At 42.8% G+C, this 20522-nt stretch overlaps 1 protein-coding gene across 5 annotated transcripts in view; it reads left to right on the top strand.

Annotated features, from left to right (window-relative positions):
* The first annotated feature begins 3466 nt into the window (after nt 1-3466).
* Nucleotides 3467-20522, top strand: part of SHLD1 (shieldin complex subunit 1) — a 90242-nt gene continuing 73186 nt past the window's right edge. Inside the window, exons 1-3 of one of the 5 annotated variants that reach the window (XM_049651105.1) lie at nt 3467-4161; nt 12664-12838; nt 13758-13942. In XM_049651105.1, coding sequence (XP_049507062.1) covers nt 13765-13942 — 178 coding nt within the window. In that variant the 5' untranslated portion in view covers nt 3467-4161; nt 12664-12838; nt 13758-13764. Of the gene's footprint in view, nt 4162-11153; nt 11488-12663; nt 12839-13757; nt 13943-20522 lie in introns of those variants that run through there. The other 4 variants (XM_049651108.1, XR_007462127.1, XM_049651109.1 and 1 more) reach the window with 4 other exon arrangements.

Raw genomic sequence — 20522 nt, forward strand, 5'->3', positions numbered from 1 at the left:
TATAAATATCATCAATGTTTTCATCTACGGTCTCTACAAACTGCCTTTGTTCCCTGCTGACATCATACTTTCATTATACCTGGTGTTCTTCAAATCACTCGTTTGCAAGGAAAGTGAATTTAGAATTGCTAGCCATCAGTCTGTCAATGATGCCATCAAGCAATTTTGGTTTTTTTTCTAAGTAGTCCTGGAAGGCATTTATTGTTCCCTTTTCACAGGCAAGGAAGTTGAGGCTCACAGAGATTAAAGGGCTACAGCCACATAATTGGTTATTGAGAGCTAGGACTGAAGCTCAGCCTCCTGACTCTACACTAAAAGATCTTGTTTCTTCACCTCTGAGTATAGATAGTCCAGAATGGCTTTGGGTTATAGGTCAGACAGTCTTTACCATTGTGCTAGTACTGACTCTAGAAATTAAGGGCCAAGCTTATGTTCATGATAAATATACACGGTCCAAGTGCTGGGTATCTATTGGCAAATAAAACCCACATCTTCACTTTCATGGATCTTCCGGTCCAGTCTAGGAGCTTACAGTCTATCTGATACGTATTTTTTTTCCTTGGGCATCTATTTGTTGCTTAATTATGGGTTTATAATATTGCATGAATGAAAAGCAATAGGATGCCTTGAGACTCATCAATTACTTAACCCTTGAACTTTTGTAAGGTTTTCTTTCTTTCTTCTTAAAGCTAAATCCCCAGATGGGTGAGTAATTAGATCAAGGTTCAGAATAACAAAGACAGATAAGGTAACTGCAAACATAATCATCCCACATTGAAAGAGCTATTCTGGTCTTTCACCTAAGGTGACTTCTTTCTGCTGAAAGAGATTTGGCAGCAGCTAGCTTAGCTGATGGCAGAAAAATCAACCATGAAATATAAAGGTTTCATAAGATTGTAACATAACCCAGTTTTTTACAGCCATTATATAATCAATGGCAAAACAGCAGGGGGACCAAAATAACTTATACCTTACTTTTGGAATGCAATAAAATCTCTATTTTGCTGTATCCACAGATTTAAAGTCCCTATTTTGTTTTGATGATGACTTCAATTAGTTTTCATTTCTTATGCACTAACCAATTGAAAGTGGTAAGAAAGGATGGTCAGAGGCATGCTATATGGCAAAGACAAGTCATTTCAGAATTCAGAAATTTGCTCCAGGAAGCCCATCAGAAAGATAAAACTTATTATGGAAAGGCCACAGGAGAATAAAGAAGAATTAGTTTATAAGCAAACAAGTATGTTTTTTCTTTTATTATTATTATTTTTTTGTTTATTTATTTTTGAGAGAGAGAGAGAGAGAGAGCATAAGCAGGGGAGGGGCAGAGAGGAGAGGGAGACACATAATCCGAAGCAGGTTTCAGGCTCCAAGCTGTCAGCACAGCCCGACACGGGGCTGGAACCCATGAGCCGTGGGATCATGACCTGAGCTGAAGTCGGACGTTTAACGGACTGAGCCACCCAGGCGCCCTAACAAATGTGTTTTTCAAGGAAAGGGTGACAATGGCAAAATGTTCCGAGGTTTGTTTCACTGATAACAGGTCAGGAAGAAGGTATGTTTTTGAGACTTCTTGGAGAATATAAGGGTTGAGTCAGATGGCAGTGGGGAATGCAGGACACCTGGGAAGAGACTTATTAATTCATGCATATAAAAATGCTTTTGAGTCACTGGGCTGGGATCTGGACTACAAATATGAAATAGACACAGTCCTTGCCTTCAAGGCAGTTACAGTTAGTGGGAGAAACAGAAAGGGCAAAGGAATTTAATCATGGTAAATGGAGGAATGCAGGGATTCTTAGGAGGGATAACTAACTTTCATTTGAAAAGTCAGAGGTTTCCTGGAAGAATTCCCTAAAGCTGAGATCTGAAAGATGAGAAAGACCAAAGAAGAGTGTCCCTAAGGAAGCAAACTGTCTACGTAAAAAGCTCAGGGGCGAAAGCAGGCAAGCACAGAGTATTTAAGGAAAAGAAGAGTGTACAGGTGGAGGGTTGGAGGATAGTGGTGGGAGATAAGGGATAAGGGTCCTCTAAATCTAGTAAGGAAGTTTGAGCTTTAGCCCCAGCGTAAAGGAGTGGTGTGCTTAAACTTCATTAAAACAAAACAAAACAAAACAAAACAAACAACTGGCTGCAAGAGAGTTGGAAAGCTGTTGTCATCCAGGTGGCAGATAACAGTGAGCTATACTCAGAAAGTTGCGGTGTGGATGGAGAGAATTAAGAGATAGTCAGTAGATCCCTAAGAGAAAGAATCAGCAGGGTTATGGTTGTATACAGGACATGCTGAAAAGGAGGAAAAAAACGTTCTGTCTTTGGCAACTAAATAGTCCAACTCACTGAGAAAGGAGACACTGGGGTAGGAGCAGGTTGACTGAGAGGTGGGAGAAGTTTGAAATAAAGGTGACTTGGGGCGCCTGGGTGGCGCAGTCGGTTGAGCGTCCGACTTCAGCCAGGTCACGATCTCGCGGTCCGTGAGTTCGAGCCCCGCGTCAGGCTCTGGGCTGACGGCTGGGAGCCTGGAGCCTGTTTCCGATTCTGTGTCTCCCTCTCTCTCTGCCCCTCCCCCGTTCATGCTCTGCCTCTCTCTGTCCCAAAAATAAATAAAAAACGTTGAAAAAAAAATAAAAAATAAATAAATAAAGGTGACTGAAGGATATGTTGATTTGAATCTCAGGAGGAGCCTCTCAGGAGGCTTAGAGGTTTGGGAATCATGAGCATAGATGGGAAGGAGAAGATTCAAGACAGAATCTTGAGAAAGGCCCACAACGAAGAGAGAGAAGAGCTTATAAAGGAGATTTAAATGAATTTTTTAAAGAGGAAAAAGAAAAATAGGAAGGTGGTATCAGGGAAACCCAGGAAAAAACATTTTCCAGAGGGAAGGCGTGATCAACAGTGCTCAATGCCATTGGAAACCAGGCTGAAGCATCAGACAAACTCCAGTTGAGGGACATTCCACAAAATAAGTGACCTGGAATCTTAAAAAACATCAACACCAAGAAATACAAAAAAGACTGAGGAATGGAGATTCGAGGAGACCAAAGAAACATGGAAACTGAGAATGCAATGCATGATCTCAGATTTTTTTTTTTTTTGCTGTATTTTCTATCATCTTTAATGGTTGTATAATAATCCAGATAATTTCATTTAATTATATTTGAGTTTGTCATTTTATGAAACAAACAGGAAAGTAACTTAGTATTATTCCAGGCTTTCTCTAATCACAATTTGTGTTACTTTAGAAGAATGTTTTTAGGGCACCTGGGTGGCTCAATTGGTTGAGCGACGACTCTTGATTTCAGCTCAGGTCATATCCCAGGGTCCTGGGATGGAGTTCTCCCCACAACCTCCACACTTAGCGTGGAGCCTCCTCAAGATTTTCTCCCTTTCCCTCTCCCACTTCCCAGCTCACACATTCTCTCTCTCTCTCAAATAATAATAATAATAATAATAATAATATTTTATAAGATATATTACATGAGAAAGGGTGAAAATTGAATCTATACACTTTGACTAGCAATGCTGGAAGAAAAAATGAAATTTACAGTTGCTGTGTTAGGTTTGTCTGAATATGTTTTTACTTCTGCTTCTATTTTTATTTGCCTTCAAATTCAGCATGTGGTTGGCCAAACCTCAGCATTATTTAAAAAATTCTTCTCAAGTGAAGGACTCCCTAAATTATGGGATTCTATTCTAAGATAGGAATCTGTAGGAGGATATGAGTGTACAGGACTCTTTCAAGAAGATGGTGAAATGGGACAATGACCTTCAGTCTCCTTTCTGTGGTCCTGCAATTCTGGCCCTGGTGTATGGCTAAGTCGCATGCAACATACTAAAATATTTTTATTCTCTTTGTCAATTTCTCTCTACTCTTTATGTTTTTTAAAACGTAGGCATTTAAATTTTTAAAATTAAAAATGTTTCCTGTTCTCTTCAACGTCCACCAAGAGCATTTACCAATAAGCCTTTGGTAAAGTTCAGTCAAGGGCGCAAAATTTCACTGGCTTGGCCAATGCCCTTAGTCAAGATGGCGGTAGCTACATTCTATTGCCCTTACTTGCCCTCAGCAAAGGTGGCTCCAGTGGCTTCCTTTCAAACCCTCTTTTCCCATAACAAATATGGCGCCTCCGCTTCCGGATTTGGATGTGCTGCTGTTGCCGGTCGGTGAGTGTAAACGGGATTTTGCAGTTTTTCTCTATCAGTTGTCTCCGTGGAACAAGGAGTGCCCTGGGATTGGGAATCGGCAGGGGGTCTAAGCAATGTATCAGATCAGTCTCATAGTTGGGAAGTTATGGCGGCTTCCCCTGGCACACTTCCAATTTCCCCTACCACCCCTCCTCCACCCCAACAACACATGGCCTCTGCAGACACCTCTTTGGGGAAACCCCGTAAATTTGCAGGCAGTGTGACCGGATGCCCTTGGGTTCTTCTCCTTTTTAAAAAGCAGCTTTTTAAAGCAATAAATACATATCATAAAATTCGCCTGTTTAAGATGTAAAATTCAGTGGCTTTTCATATATTCCCAGAATTGTGCAGCCATCCCTACAATCTATTTTTATCTTTATTTTTTAAAGTTTATTTATTTGGAGAGAATGAGAGAGAGAGAGAGCGAGAGAGAGAGAGAGTGCACGGTCAAGGAGGGCAGGAGCAGAGAGAGAATCCCAAGCAGGCTCTGTACTGTCATTGCAAAGCCCATCAGGGGTTCCAGCCCATGAACCGTGAGATCATGACCTGTATATGACCTGAGTCCTGAACCAGAATCAAGAGCGGATGCTTAACTGACTTAGCCACCCAGGCACACCCCCCCCCACCCCAATCTAATTTTAGAACATTTCCATCACCCCAAAGAAATGCCCCTTAGCAGTCTCCATTCACTTTGACCTTCCAGTTCTAGGCAGTTACTAGTCTACTTTCTATAGATTTGTCAATTTGGACATTTGATACAAATAAAATCATACAACATGTGGTCTTTCTTTACTAGTGTTAAAAGATAAACTGAGGCATATTTAAAATTCTAAGTTAATTTGAGACAAAAAGCAATTTGAATTGGGCAGGATCCAGTCTAGCAGATAGAAAGGAGCTCTGAGGAGTTGAACAAAATGAGAGACTTATAGGCAGAAGGGAGCAGGAACAAGAAAGTGAATACTAGGCCAAAAAAGCAGGTTGGTTATCGCATGGTTACTCCTCTTTAGGGGATGGCAAGGTTCTATCTGGCAGATTACCCAACTAGTGCTGATGAGGCGATTCCTGATTGGTTGTGGGGTTTAGCACAAGCAAAACCATTTTGGATCTGCTGTCTTGTTTTTTAACACTAGGTTTTTATCACTAAGTATACATGTGGCATGTATTCGAACTTGATTCTTTTATAAAGCTGAAAAATATTCCATGTGTGCATATACTACATTTTATTCATCCATTTATCAATTGGTGGACATTTGGATTGTTTCCATTTATTGTCTATTGTGGATAAAGCTGCTGAGGGGTGCCTGAGTGGCTCAGTTGGTTAAGCGTCCAACTCGGGCTCAGTTCAATGATCTCATGGTTCATGGGTTCGAGCCCTGCCTTGGGCTCTGTGCTGACAGCTCGTAGCCTGGAGCCTGCTTCCGATTCTGTGTCTCCCTCTCTCCCTGCCCCTCCCCTGCTCACACTGTTTCTCTCTCAAAAATAAATAAACATTAAAAAAAAAATTTAAAAAAAAGGCTGCTGTGAACATTTGTGTAAAGTTTGTGTGAACATATGTTTTTTTAAATTTTTTTTTCAATGTTTATTTATTTTTGAGAAAGAGAGACAGAGTGCAAGCAGGGGAGGAGCAGAGAGAGAGAGACACACAGAATCTGAAGCAGGCTCCAGGCTCTGAGCTGTCAGCACAGAGCCCGATGCAGCGCTTGAACTCATGAACCATGAGATCATGACCTGAGCCAAAGTTGGATGCTTAACCAACTGAGCCACCCAGATGCCCCTGGATATATGTTTGTATGTCTCTTGAGCATATGCCTAGCAGTGGACTTCCCAGGTCCAAGTGTAACCTCGTTTAACCTTTTGAAGAACTACCAAACTGTTTTCCAAAGTGCTGGCAACTTTGTATGTGGATATCCACTTGTCTAAGTGAAAAGACTGCCCTTTCCTTTTCCTATGTCTTGGCACCCTGTGGAAAATCAATTGACCATAACTGTACATTTTACTTCTGGATTCTCAGTTCTATTCCATTGATCTATATGTCCATCCTTATGCCAGTACTCACAGTCTTGATTAGTGTGGCTTTTTACTAACTTTTGAAATTAAAAAAAAAAAAAAATGAGTCCTCCAACTTTGTTCTTTTTCAGGATTGTTTTAGCTATTTTGGGTCCCTTGAATTTCTGTATGAATTTTTTAAGTACTTTTGTCAATGTCTGCAAATAGAAAAAAACACACACACAACTGAGATGCAACTAAGAATTACATTGATCTATAGATCAATCCAAGCCATATTGCCATCTTAAAATATTAAAATATTAGATGTGTTTCTATTCATTTAGATTTTTAATTTCTTTCAACTCTTTTTAAAAAGATTTTATTTTTAAGTAATCTCTACATCTAACGTGGAACTCAAACTTATAACCCCGAGATCATGAGTCATATGCTCCACTGACTGAACCAGCCAGGAGCCCCTCTTTCAAAATTTTTTTTTTTTTTCAGTTTTCATTGTGCCTGTCTCACATATTTTTATTAACTATATTCCTAAGTATTTTATTCTTTTTTGATGCTGTTTTTTTTCTTAAGTGTATTATTTTTGGGGGAGAGTGTGAGTATGGGAGGGGCAGAGAGAGAGGGAGAGAAAGAATCCCAAGCAAGCTCCGCACTGTCAGCACAGAGCCCCTTGAGGCCCTCAGTCCCACAAACTGTGAGATCATGACAGAGTCGAAATGAAGAGTCGGACACTCAACCAACTGAGCTACACAGACGCCCCTTAATCTTTTTTGATGCTATTGTAAGTGGAGTTATGTTCTTAATTTAATTTTAGGATTATTTATTGCTAGTGTATGTAAATATTTACACAGTATTTTTAGATATTTTTTATTGGCAGTGTAAAATCATTTGCATATAATTTTACTATATTGATCTTGTATCCAGTAATCTTGTTTAACTTGTTTCATGGTTCTACCAGTTTTTTAAGTGGATTCCTTGAGATTTTCTACCCACAAGATCACACCTTCTGCTAATAGAAATAGTTTTACTTCTCTCTAATAGAGAAGACTTTTGTTTCATTTTCTTGCCTAATTGTGCTAGCTAAAACCTCCAGTATAATGTTGAGTAGAAGTGATCAGAGAAGACATCATTGTCTTGTTCCTGATCTTAGGGGGAAAACATTTTACCACAAAATATGCTGCTAGCTATGCATTTTTTTCCCCAAAAAATACCCTTTATCAGACTGAGGAAGTTCCTTTCTATTTCTAGTTGTTGAGTGGTTTGATCATGAAAGACTGTTTGACTTTATCAAATGCTGTGTGTGTGTGTGTGTGTGTGTGTGTGTGTGTGTTGTGGTTTTTGTCCCTTATTCTTTTTGTCCATTATTCTAATATAGTATATTACATTGATTCATCTTGAGATGTTAGAACAACTTTGAATTCCTAAGGTAAGTTCCACTTGGCCATGGAGTCTAATCCTTTTTGTATTTTGCTGGGTTTGGTTTGTTAGTATTCTGTCAAGGATTTTTGTGTCTGTATTCATAGTATTGGTCTGTAGTTTTTTGTGGTGCCTTTGTCTTGATTTAGTATCAGGCTGATGCTGAGCTTAGACTAAACTGGGAAGTGTTTGCTCCTCTTCCATTTTTTAGAAGAGTTATTTAGGGAAGGGAATGACAAGTGTAGTGGGAGGAAGTGGGGCTTATTGGAGAAGCTGAAGAAAAGCCATTATGCTTGAAGCCTGGAAAGCAGTGGGGCCTGGCATTGGAGGATCTGGGCTAGAGAGAAATTTCTGGATGGTGATTAATGTCTCAGAGGAGGAAAGAAGAGGAGAGAGCTTTGGGCTAAACATGGAGAAAGTCCAGTTGCGGATGGAGGATGAGCCACAGAGCAGGATGAAAGGAACAAAGGCAAAGAGATGGGAAGACAGGAGAGTGGTTCCCTGGAAAGCAAACAAAGGATGGCAGAAGAAGGAGTTTCTAGAAGTCATATGCTAGAGTGATTGAGTTGGTGGAGATGAGGAAATGAACCAATTTAGACTTTTGAGAATTTTGTGGATAGGAGAGGAGACTGGCTGTGGGGAGTGCAGGTGTCAAAGATTTCCTTTTCACTTTTCTTTCTTTCTTGACAACCTTTTTTTGAGAGAGAGAGAGAGAGAGCGTGTGCTTGCACATGGGAGCCAGGGAGGGGCAGAGAGAGAGGGAGAGAAAGAATCCCAAGCAAGCAACGTGGAGCCCAATGTGGGTCTCAACTCATGAACCATGAGATCATGACCAGAGCTGAAGTCAAGAGTCTGTTGCTTGACCAGCTGAGCCACCCAGGCACCCCACTTTCTTGACAACTTTTAAAAAAAAGTTTATTTATTTAATTTTGAGAGAGAGAGGGGGAGAGAGAAGGAGTGGGAGAGGGGCAGAGAAAGAGAGAGAGAGAGGGACAGAGGATCCAAAGCAGGTTCTGTGCTGACAGCAGAGAACTCCATGCAGGGCTCGAACTCACAAACCATGAGATCGTGATCTGAGCTGTAAGTTGGACAGACGCTATAACCAACTGAGCCACCCAGGCACCACTTCTTGACAACTTTTAATGTTGATATGATTTTATACCTTCAAAAAATTGCAAGACTTGTACAAGGAACTCCCAAATAGCATTTTCCAGATTCACCAGCTGTCTATACTTGCCCCATCAATTTACTTTACCATTCTCTCTCATACACACACACACACACACGCGCGCGCGCGCGCACACACACACACACACACACACACACACACAGCGCTATTTGAGAGTGTGTTGTACACACCTTTCCCCCTACCAATTAATGTTTGAGTGGCATTTCCAAAGAACAAGGACATTCTCTTACATACTAGGTTTTGTTGAAAATGGGAGCAATTTGGGCATATTGAAAAATCTAAGTGAAGATCCAGTGGGAGAGAAGTGAGAGAAGGGGTTGTTGTCACTGAGGGCTTGTTGAAGGGTCTAGAGAGCAGGATTTAAGGTGCAGGTGGAGGGGTTGGACTTTGCCACAGGAGGGACAGCTCTGTGTTGTGAAGAGGAGTGAAGCAGTGTGCAGACGTTGGAGACTTTGTTCTGCTTGACGGATGGTGGAGGAAGTTCCTCTCTGCTGGATTCTGTTTCCTTTGTCAGTTAGGAAGTGAGCAGATCTACTGAAAAGAGCAGGAAGGCATGTGACAGATGGGAAGCGTCTGAGTTGAAGAAGACAGGAGAAAGCACAAGAGTCAAGGAGAGGGGAAGAGGAAGTAATGAGATAAACATCTCAAGATTCATGTGGCCAAACAGCCCATTTCTAGTTGATGTTTATTCAGTCAGAGTGAGCCAGCTTGCTCTATTCAGTGACTCATGTCTAGCCCTGCAGAGTGGGGAGATAAACTGAGTTCATCTAGGCGAGGGTTTTGCCAAACGGGTGTGATAAAAGAACACAATGGTTCGGGAAGGGAAGTTTAGGGTACTGACAAGATAATGGACTATAAAATACACTGGATAAGAATGAAAGAAGTAAGATGGCTACTGAATGGGAAATAGAAGGGCAAATGGATAGGAGGTAGACTGGGAAGATGGAAGCCTGTAAATTGTTTTCTAATTATTACTATTTGACTTATTGGATCTAGATATTATTGAGCTTGCATTCTCTACTGAGTATTTTCCATCCATTAATTTCATATAATTCCTATGACAACCCTATCAGGTAAGCACAGGCATCAAGCCATTTTTATCGATAGAGGAAACAGACGTTAGTGACTTGCCCAAGGTGACACAGCTAAAAAGTGAGTCTCTAACTTCAGAGACCCTGTGTAACTCTGGACTGCTCTGCAGAGCTTCCCAGCTGTGCTCCTTGCTCCACTTTGACCCTCCTCTGACTCACGCTTCACTTAGCTAACAGTGTGAGCATTTGGAAATGCAAATTGATTGTACCGGGCACTAACTCAGAACCTTTCATTACAGGTCACTGGAAATAGGTAAAAAAAGAATAATTAACAGATGAATAAAGACTTGGACAGGTGGATAGTTTTATGATAAAGAAAATCATAGTATGATGTTAATTGTGAAATCTAGATGGTAGCTATAGGAATGTTCATCAGATAATTCTTTCCAGTTTTCTTTATGTTTGAAACTTTTCACTGTAAAAACATGAAGGGAGGGAAGACCTTTGGCTGAAAAAAGAGATGAAGCTAAACAGCTTTTTATCTGAGGACCCTGACTGGATTTATAGGTTGGATTTATAGGTTGGTAAGAATCTGTAGTCATGGGAGAATGGCTGTCTTCTCTCGGTAAGCAGGTTTTAATGTACCGAGAGACGTCTTGTGCCTGTGCCCCTATGGTATTGGAAAAGAACACTTAGATTGTATAATTAAAGCCTTTTTTGTTTTTTTAAGTTTTATTTATTTATTTTGGAGAGACAGAGACAGGGCAAGTAGGGAAAGGGCAGAGAGAATCCAAAGCAGGCTCCACACTGCCAGCGCAGAGCCCGATGGGGGCTTGAACCCATGAAACCATGAGATCATGACCTGAGCCGAAACCAAGAGTTGGAGGCCTTAACAGACTGAGCCACCCAGGTGCCTCGGCACTTTTTTTTTTTTTTTTTGAAAGATCCTTTTAAGGAATCTCTACACACAATGTGGGGCTCAAACTCACAACCCTGAGATCAAGAGCCACATGCTCTCTTGACTGAGCCAGCCAGGCACCCCAAGTACTTTTAAGAGAGGAAAATAAGCTCTTCTGGAGAAGAAAGTGGAACCCCATGTTAAAAGTTTTAGGGCAGAGATAATCATTGCATCGTACTTGTCAGCTTAGGTGGTTACAGGCCATAGGAAGGGTCTCATCTGTACCTATTACTTGCTTTCTCCTGGGCAACTTCAGAATTCCAAAGAATGTTTTGCATGCAGTTTCTTACTTTGCAATAAACCAGATTCTGCCTTTCAGTAGACTTTCTTTTTTCTTTCTTCCTTCCTTCTTTCCTTCCTTTCTTCCTTTTTTTTTTTTTTTTTTTTTTTTGTTTTGTTTTGTCTTGTTTTGTTTTGTTTTGTTCAAATGCCCAGTTTGGAATATATTTGACATTTAATACCAGTGATTTCTAAAAGGAAAGACAGATATCACATCAATCTGCTGCTTGTATCACTAATGACACTCTTGCGTGATGGTCAATGTCAAGGCTCCTTTTCAGGCAGGCAGGATGTACTGCTGTCCTTCACTGAACTATTTTTTCCCTTCCAGAAGCCTCCAGAGCAGTGTTTGTTAACACGAGGGGAGAAGGAAGAGACACAGATGCCTGTGGCGGAGGTGTTTGATGAAACTTCAGGCTTGGTTGGCTAATGTAATATGTGTGAAGAGACAGGATGTTCTTGCTTCTTTGGGAACCTTGATCCCTCTGCTTCTTTCAGAAGCAATCAGCTGCTTGCTCTCTTGGCTCACTCTCTGCATGGGTGAATGTCCACAACAGCATGCGACCGTTGTCCTCAAACAAGAAGAATCTTGCCAGGCTTCTCTGTTGATATGTTTTTATACACACCCTATCTTTGCCTGATAGGGTGGTCCTTTGGGCTGTGCAGACACAGGAGGCTGGGAGGTCTGGGAGGTGGGTTCATTCCAGATTGGCATTTTCTAGATGAAGTTTCTTTGGGCAAGTTACTCGACTTCTCTCTGTGTCTGACTGTCTGATTGTAAATGAGGGTCGTGGTAGGATTGCCTGCTTCATGGGGCTATTGCCGATGAAGCTCTTCACACAGTGCTTGGCACCCAACAAGCACTGGATAAATGTTATCTACCCTTATTATTATACTGTTCCTGTTATTCTGAAATTGCTTGTTTCATTCAAACATATGTCTTTGAGATCTTTCAGGTTCCAACTGTCATCTTAACAGCTGTACAGTATTCCATAATTTGGAATACCACCCCCTCTGAAAACTATTCCTTCTCTAACGCAGTTAGATAAAGCAACCCAGTCATTAAAGCTGCCATTCCTCATTGACTCTCTTTCTCTTTAGCCCCTTTACCTGTTCAGTGATGAAGTTCTACTCTCATTTTAGTTCCTACATATGTTCTTAATCTGCCCCCTGCTCTTGATTACCCTACCCTAGTTCACATGCTCCTTGTCTCTCACCAGGACCATGGCAGCTGAATGAATTCCTGTTGCTTCTAAGATTGCTGGCCACTGGGCTGAAGCCCTATAAAGTCATCTCCCATCCAGCTGCCAAATCTGCAGATCTGACCGTGTAAACTCTTCTGCATGGCACGTGGCAGCCCACGGCAGTCATGACGCGTGGTGTTGGCTACAATATGATTTATTGATGACAGAAATTTATGAGGCAGAGAGTTGCAGAGGGTTTAGGCTCTCCCCAGGCCCGTAGTTATTTTATAGAGAGGTGGGCAGAGCTGAATGCACTGTAAAGAACCTTCCAACAGAGAATCCAGTACCCACAAATAGATCGGGGTCTACCTGGGGGGGAGGATGAGGAATACCTAATTTTAATTTATTTTATTTCTTTTTTAGGAACACCAATGTGACAAGAAATGTCCAAGTGATGAACCCAATAAAGCACCTTTGTGGTCTCGAAAGCTCAGCCGGAGCGTTTGTGCATCCAAGTGGCTATCAACAGCCAAGCCTCGCTGTCCTTTCCAGAGCTGGGAACAGAAGAGCCCCACGGCCATCCAGCTGAAACCACAAGGTTTGTCTCTCCCCAGTTACCCATGTGCGATTGTTCTTTGACTCTCACTTTAAACTCCCAGCACCCATGGCACTTGGGTTGCCCAAGCTGGTTCTACTTGCATTTGCGCTGTCCCCCAGGCATTGGCCTGGCCTGCCCCATGCTTGGAGACGACCTTCTCCAGAAAACTTACTGTTGCTTTCTGGGTTCTTCTCTGTCTTGTCGTTGTGTTTACATGGTATGTTGGTGCGTTTGCATCATCCCAAACTGTGAGCAACTTGAAGGAAGGGTCTATTACATTCACCTTTGTACACCCAGGGCCTGGCGTGTTAAATCATTGACTGAATGCATGTTTGACTAGGCCACAGATAAAAATACAAGTCACCCGTCATCTCACTAGTCAGCAATTAAACCACTGAATTAATTACCATTGAAGTTTATTTGGGATTTATCCTTCCAGATGCTTTTTTTCTAGCTATAGATATGTGTATTTCTCACTTACACAAACACACACACACACACATACACCCCACACATGATTCTGCATTTTATAAAGTCTGGATCAAACCCTGCCTATTGTTTAAAAATCTTGTTTCCACATAATGCATCATAGACAGTCTCTCTTCTCATTACATATTCTTGTAGTCCTTGGATTATCGTGTTGCACAGTGCTTCATCCTTATCAGACATGCAGTTTATTCTCTAGCTGAAATTGTTAATCTTTCTGTGTCGAGAGTGTTTGTTTCTCATGATGAAGAAACATGGTAAACAAATACTGGGTCTAAAGTAAGCACAAGGAAGACTGTTACTAATGGGAAAGTATTCTGGCCAAAGTATTGTTTGGCCTTTAAGGCGCTGGGACTTTAGTCCTTCAAGCTGTGACTGAAATGGGGGCCTCCTCTTAGGCAATGCCTCTTGTGTTGAATTATTTTTTCCACAGCAGGACTATGGCGACCCAGGAAGCTACTCCAGGCAGCCAGTCCGAGGAGAGCAGTGCCTTGGATTTGCCAACAGTTTATGACATAAGAGATTATGTGCTGCAGAGACCCCACCAAGAGGCCGACAGTGAGGCTTTTAGTTCTGTAGAAGCCCTTTCTAGTCCTTGCTCTTCTGATGCAGATCCAGGTAAGAAACAGGGTTTAAAACAAGCTAACACTGACACCCCCGCGCCCCCCCCCCCCCATACATACAGGTATGTGGTTGTTTGTTTCTCTCTTTTCCAATAGCACCTCTCTGAGGAATGATTCATTGTCTCGGGTAGAAAAACATCTTATCTAAGCACAACTGTGGGGAGAGACTTCAAAGGACAAGCTCCCTGGTGTAACCACAAGGAGCTATTTCCTGGAGGCCTTTTTGTCTGAGGACCTTTCTCATCTCCATCCAACTGCATTCAGAGGCTCAACAGGGAGAAGGTGGAATTGAATTTTGTTTTGTTCTTTTAAAACTTCAGAAAGTTGGGGTGCCTGGGTGGCTCAGTGGATTAAGCATCTGACTCTTGATTACAGCTCAGGTCATGATCTCATGGTTTGTGAGTTCGAGCCCCGCGTTGGGCTCTGTGCTGACAGCATGGAGCCTGCTTGGGATTTTCTCTCTCCCTCTCTCTCTGAACCTCCCCTGCATACACTCGCATGAGCACATGCACACTCTCTCTCTCTAGAATAAATAAATAAATTAAAAAATAAAATAAAAACTAAAACTTCAGAATGCAGTAATGTGGGCCTGTTAAATGTTACAGGTGACAGTAGTAGGGCACTCAGTATTCCTCGTATAGAGTATACTCTGCATTTGGGGAACAACTTTTCTACAAGTTTCCCTGACTGAATTGCCAAAAAGTTTATTATTTAAGCTTAACGATGATTGTTGACGTAGTTACTGACCATCTCTGGTTGTAAAGCCCTTGTCTTTCCCATTCTTTGCCCAGTCCAGACCTGGAGGTCCACAGACCTGGGCCCAAAGCTCTCCCACTTACTGGCTCTGGGACTTGGGGCATGTTTCTTAATGTCTCTGAGCTCTGTGTACTTGACATCATCACTTAGATTTCTGTTAGACTTCTGGAATTTGATATATCCTAAATCAAATTGCTAATTCCTCCACCCTCTCCCCAGTCCATTTCCCCTTGTATATACACACCTGTTCGTTGACCCTTTCTCATCTCTAAAAAGCATTTTTACCCATCCATTCACTTAGGCCCAAACTTTGGAGTCATCCTCAACCTCTCTCACATCCAGTCTATCACTGTCAGCTTTACTGCCAGAGTAAGATCTAGAATCTAAACCGTTTTGCCACCCCCTCTGCTGCCCCTATTGCCTGTCTTCTGGATTATTGTTACAAACTCCTAACCAGCTCTTTCCATACCTGCCCTTGACCTCCTACACTCTCTTCTCAACACATCTACCAGAAGATCCTTTTAAAAATGCAAATCAGATCATGTGAGTCCTTGGTGCAAAACTCCCATGGCTTCTCATCTGTCTCAGAGCAAAAGCCAAAGTCCTATGGCACCCATGCCCTCTGGGCCCTGGGTCTGCCACGTCTCTGCCCTGACCTCCTACTGTTCTTGTCCTCACTGGGCGGGGCCTCTGCCTCCCACCTCTAAGAGCCAGCCACCCTCCTCCCTGCTGACGTTCTTTGTTGTACCTTTCCCTGGCTTTATTCTTTGCCTCGGCAGGAATGCCACTGGGCACCCTAGATTTGACTTTAATTGATTCATCTCCTGGAATATAAATTCCAGGATAGCAGGTACTCAATAAATACTTGTATGAGGAATGAATGGGTGAATGTTAACTGCTATTGGTATTTCATTAAGAGATATTCTTGTATGGAGGTAGGGCTGAAGCTGATCCCAACGTAAAAACATCTCTGGTCCCCTCTCCACTGCCCACACATGTAGCTTAAGGCTGGTTAGGAGTAACTTTGGAAAGTTCCATGTATAAGGAGTGGGAGTCATAGGCAGCACTGAATCAGGTGAAGCCTGAATTTAGCCCCATAGCACAATCCGTGTTGGAGGAGATTGTCAGATTGCATCTGCCTCCCAGAAGAAAAGTCAAAATGTGTAATTGATGGAGACATGGCCCAACTGTCAGCCATTAACGTGTGCAAAGTGCGTTATCAACTATTGTGCAGTGATATAAATCCTGAGCCACTTCTGCTAGGATAGAACACATGCACCCCAAACCCAAGTGGGTCCAGTCCAACTGGAGGCCCAGTTCTCACTTTGTCTTCTCCTTGCTTGGGCCTCCACCCCATTCCTACGTGCCCTGGGCCTTCATATGTCACCCTTCAGAGCATCCCCAAAAGACGATTTGAAACTTGGACTCAGAGACAAATAGCTTCAAGTGTCAGCTTTTCCGGGATGGTCTTCATTTAAGAATACCTAGCCTTAACCTTAAAGAATGGTTTAATTTCAGGAATCGAGGATAGGTAGAAGAGAGTTTGGGAAACTCTGTCTGTCTGATGTTCCTAAAATGCATCCTATTTATGTTTTTCACCCCTACACATTCTCACACCCCCCCTCTGCACCCTACCCCCCAATTTGACCTTTCCAAATGGAGCCATTCCTAGCATCCGGGAGTCTTATCTCCTCCTTCTTCCCTGTGGCCATGCCTCCTGATCTGCAGCATGTGTTTAAAACACTAATGTTGGTTTGCATATACTACCCCAACGAAGGTTCTGTGGTTACTTTTCCCTGCAGAGCTAGACATCGGAATGTCTTAGAATACAGGAATAATGATCACTCCCATTTATGGCAGCCTGGCTGCCTGTCAGGTTTTTTGTTGTTGGGCTCCATGCTAAGTGGTTCACAAAGATTGCTACTTTTAATTCTTACCACAAACCTGAGAAGTAGAAAGCAACCCTATTTTATAAATAAGGAAATGTAGATGTGGAGACATTAGGAAGCCTGCCCAGTGTTACTTAATAAATGGCGGAGCTGGGCTGAGCCCAAAGGCACTGTTTTCAATCACATTTTTATTGGAAAAAAGTTGCTTTTTCTAACCTGGAAAACAACCAAATGGATGATATCACTGAGATAAGGAATTGCTCAGAAATGAATCTAGGCAAGTTTGTTTGCTTGACACAGCAAACAACTCATTTTTGGAGGGGGGCAGTTTTAGGGAGGAATATTAAGTTTTTGATACTATTTTATTCAGACTTACATATTTAAAAGCAATCTTAATTTTGTGGTGCAGTCCACCATTCTGCAGTACTTTTGTATGCTATACCATTTATTACTCACGATACTTGTTATGGTTGCTTAAAATTGGACCAGATCGGGGCATCTGGGTGGCTCAGTCAGTCACGTGTCTGACTTCGGCTCAGGTCATGATCTTGCAGTTTGTGAGTCTGGCCCTGCGTCAGACTCTGTGCTGACAGCTCAGAGTCTAGAGCCTGCTTTGGATTCTGTGCCTCTCTCTCTCTCTCTCTCTCTCTCTCTCTCTCTCTCCCCCTCCCCCGCTTGCACTCTTTTTTTCTCTCTCGAAAGTAAAAATAAATATTCAAAAAAAATTAAAAAATAAAATAAAATAAAGTAAAATTGAACCAGATCACCTAGAGCTTCCCAAGAACTGAGTGGAAATGATATCCGAAAGATATCATGATGGGAGCAGGGATTACACTAGGATCCAATGGAAGGCAGCCACCTTTATATTTAGTAGCTTTGTAGCGGATAGCTTATGGTAGGCAGGAATAAATGCACTCAGGTGTATCCACCACAAAAGGAACTTAATTCTGATCTCACTAAGTGAAATTTACACAGCATGGGAAGCTATTTATTTTGTTGTAAACATTTCAGAGTTGCCTTTTGTGAGAAAGAGATTTTTACTAAGTAAATTTAGGAAAGATTGTCACTGGTAATCCGACCATTACCAGCCAGTGAAATGGCTGAGGTGGACGGTCCTACACTGTGGGGGAAATCACTGCCCTAACCACCCAGCCTGATTTGCTCTTGGCTGACCATCTTGCACCTCCAGTTTCTCAAAACTGTCTATGGTCTTGAGTTTTGATTTTCTATTTATAAGGAGGACCCGGGGTGGGGGGGTGCCTGGGTGGCTCGGTCAGTTGAGCCGCGATTTTGGCTCAGGTCATGATCTCACGGTCTGTGGGTTCGAGCCCTGCATCGGGCTCTGTGCTGACAGCTCGGAGCCTGGAGCCTGCTTCGGATTCTGTGTCTCCCTCTCTCTGCCCCTCTCCCGCTCATGCTCTGTCTCTCTTGCTCTCAAAAATAAACATTAAAAAAAATAAAAAAATACATAAAATCTTAAATAAATAAATAAATAAATAAATTGGATCTGGGGCACCTGGGTGACTCATTCAGTTACAGGGCCGACCCTTGATTTTGGCTCAGGTCATGATCTCATGGTTCGTCATGGGCTAGAGCCCCGTGTTGGGCTCTGCACTGTCAGCATGGAGCCTGCTTGGGATTCTTTCTCCCTCTCTCTCTGCCTCTGCCTGGCTCTCCCTCTCTCTCTCTCTCAAAAATAAATAAACATTTAAAAACTAAAATTTAAAGAAGTATGTATAAGTAAGATCCACTTTCCTTCCCTTCACTGCATGCTCATAGGTAGTTATAATTACAGATTCTCTCCCCCACAGCCCTTCAGCAGATTTTGCCCACATTTTAATCTAGTTCTGATAACTCTGGATCTGTTGTTTGCTCAGAGACATGGCCTACCTTTACATTGGTCTCCGTTGGTGTTCTGATGGCTACTATTCTAGCTCTGCTTTTTAACATATCCAGCTCCCAAGCCAACTTGCATTCTTGGCTTGCTTGTTTGCTGTTGTGTTTTGTAAGGAAGTTGATCTTCTAGAGATTGGTGAACACAGTCAAAGTTTTCCAGCTGATAGTCACCCAAGGTATCTCAGCATTGGGCTGCACCCAGCCCTGGTACTCCCTTACTGTTGGTTGCACTTAGATAGCCTGTGCTTACCTCAGAATATGGTTGAGTACCTCAAGAACTGATGGAGTATGGCAGGTTGCTTACAGAGGTCTGAGGGTGAACCCAGGACCTGGCTTCTCTAGCTACTGGGTGAAATAGGAGCCAGGAGCTGACCCTTAAGACCCTTAAGATTTAGTCAAATTAGCCCAGTTGTCAAAACCTATGGTTAAAATTCAGACACACAGTTAGCAAGGAGATGGGGTCCACGGTGATGGTATAGAATAGCCTACTGGTAGCAGAGCACAGCCCTGCAACAGGTAATGCAACGAGAGTACCCAGAAATCCCAGCAAGTGGCAGGCAGTGTGCAGGTGGCTTATCAGTGAGTGGGAAGGTCCCAACTTCAAGGTCGGAGACAGCATCACAGTTGTAACCTCTGGAAGAATAGCAGGCAAGGGACGAGTGGCCTCAATTTTAGGAGATGGCAGAGACCACTGGAAAAACCAGGTTTTAAGGACAGGGACCTGGGCTGACGCCTAACTTTTATAAAGGATCCCCCATTTCACCATGTAGCTGCCTCTGGCTTTGCCCATCACTGACCTGTTCTTCCCAGCCAGGCTTTTTGAAGGGGTTGCCCATATTCCATTCTACTTCCTCTTATGATTGTTCTTCAATTCTGGGCACATGTCCTTCACCCCTACTACCCACTAGACTAAGCCCGCCCTTGCTCAGATGCTGGTGATTTTGCCCAGGAGCTAAACCTAATGGACACTTCTCTGCCCTAATCTCGTATGCCCAACTGCCATATCACTGTTCATGCCCTGGAGGAGGATATTAGCAGCAAGGGACATGAGAGTTCAGAGCACTTTCTAGGAAATGAGTTGATAAGAATCGGAGAGTATTAGTCAGGAAAACCTCAAAGCCTTGGTCATTTCAGTCTGGGTACCCAAAAGCGGGTGAGTCTGGGCTGTGTCTCTCTAGATAAACACCGCTCCTCTGTCTCGAACTGGTGTCTTGAGCAAGCATTGTCTAGCTACTTCTTATGAAGTAACAGTAAAACAAACAACAACTTGTCACCTAAGCCAGGCATAGGAGTGCAGAACTCCCTCCCTTCTCTTCCTGGTGAGATCTGACAGAAGAGCCACACTGCCAAAGAGGTCTTCCTGAAACAACATTTCCATCACGTTCCTCTATTTAAATCCCTTTGAGATATCATTGTACACCCCCACTTTCCTTCCAACTCCAAACAAGGCTCCTGTGCCTCCTTGTCAGGGCTCTGCATAATCTCATGTCCAAAGCATTTGTTCAAGATTTAAAAAAAAAATTATTTTAATGTTCATTTGCTTTTGAGACAAAGAGAGAGAGAGTGTGAGTGGGGGAAGGGCAGAGAGAGAGAGAGAGAGAGGGAGACATAGTATCTGAAGCAGGCTCCAGGCTCTGAGCTATCAACACAGAGCCTGATGCGGGGCTTGAACCCATGAACTGCGAGATCATGATCTGAGCCAAAGTCGGACGCTTAACTGACTGAGCCGCCCAGGCACCCCTGTTCAAGATATTTAACAGCCAGTTCAGCAGTATTTGCAATATTTTAGTAACTGGCAAGGCACCAGGTAACATACAGGTGCATGCCAGCCGAATGCAGGCCCCTGCTGGTGTCTAACTACTCATTAGCACAGGCCTGCTACTCCTGTTGGGCTTGTTTTTATGCTGAGTCAGGCCTTAATGCCTCAGCTGCATTGTTCCTGTCCTTGAAATGTGCTCCTTCCTTCCTGGTCAGCTCCAGGCCACTCCAGAAACTGTTGAGCTGAGTCCGTCAATTAGTCCCCCATACACACTT

The sequence above is a fragment of the Panthera uncia genome (assembly GCF_023721935.1).
Source record: "Panthera uncia isolate 11264 chromosome A3 unlocalized genomic scaffold, Puncia_PCG_1.0 HiC_scaffold_11, whole genome shotgun sequence".
NCBI lineage: Eukaryota > Metazoa > Chordata > Mammalia > Carnivora > Felidae > Panthera > Panthera uncia.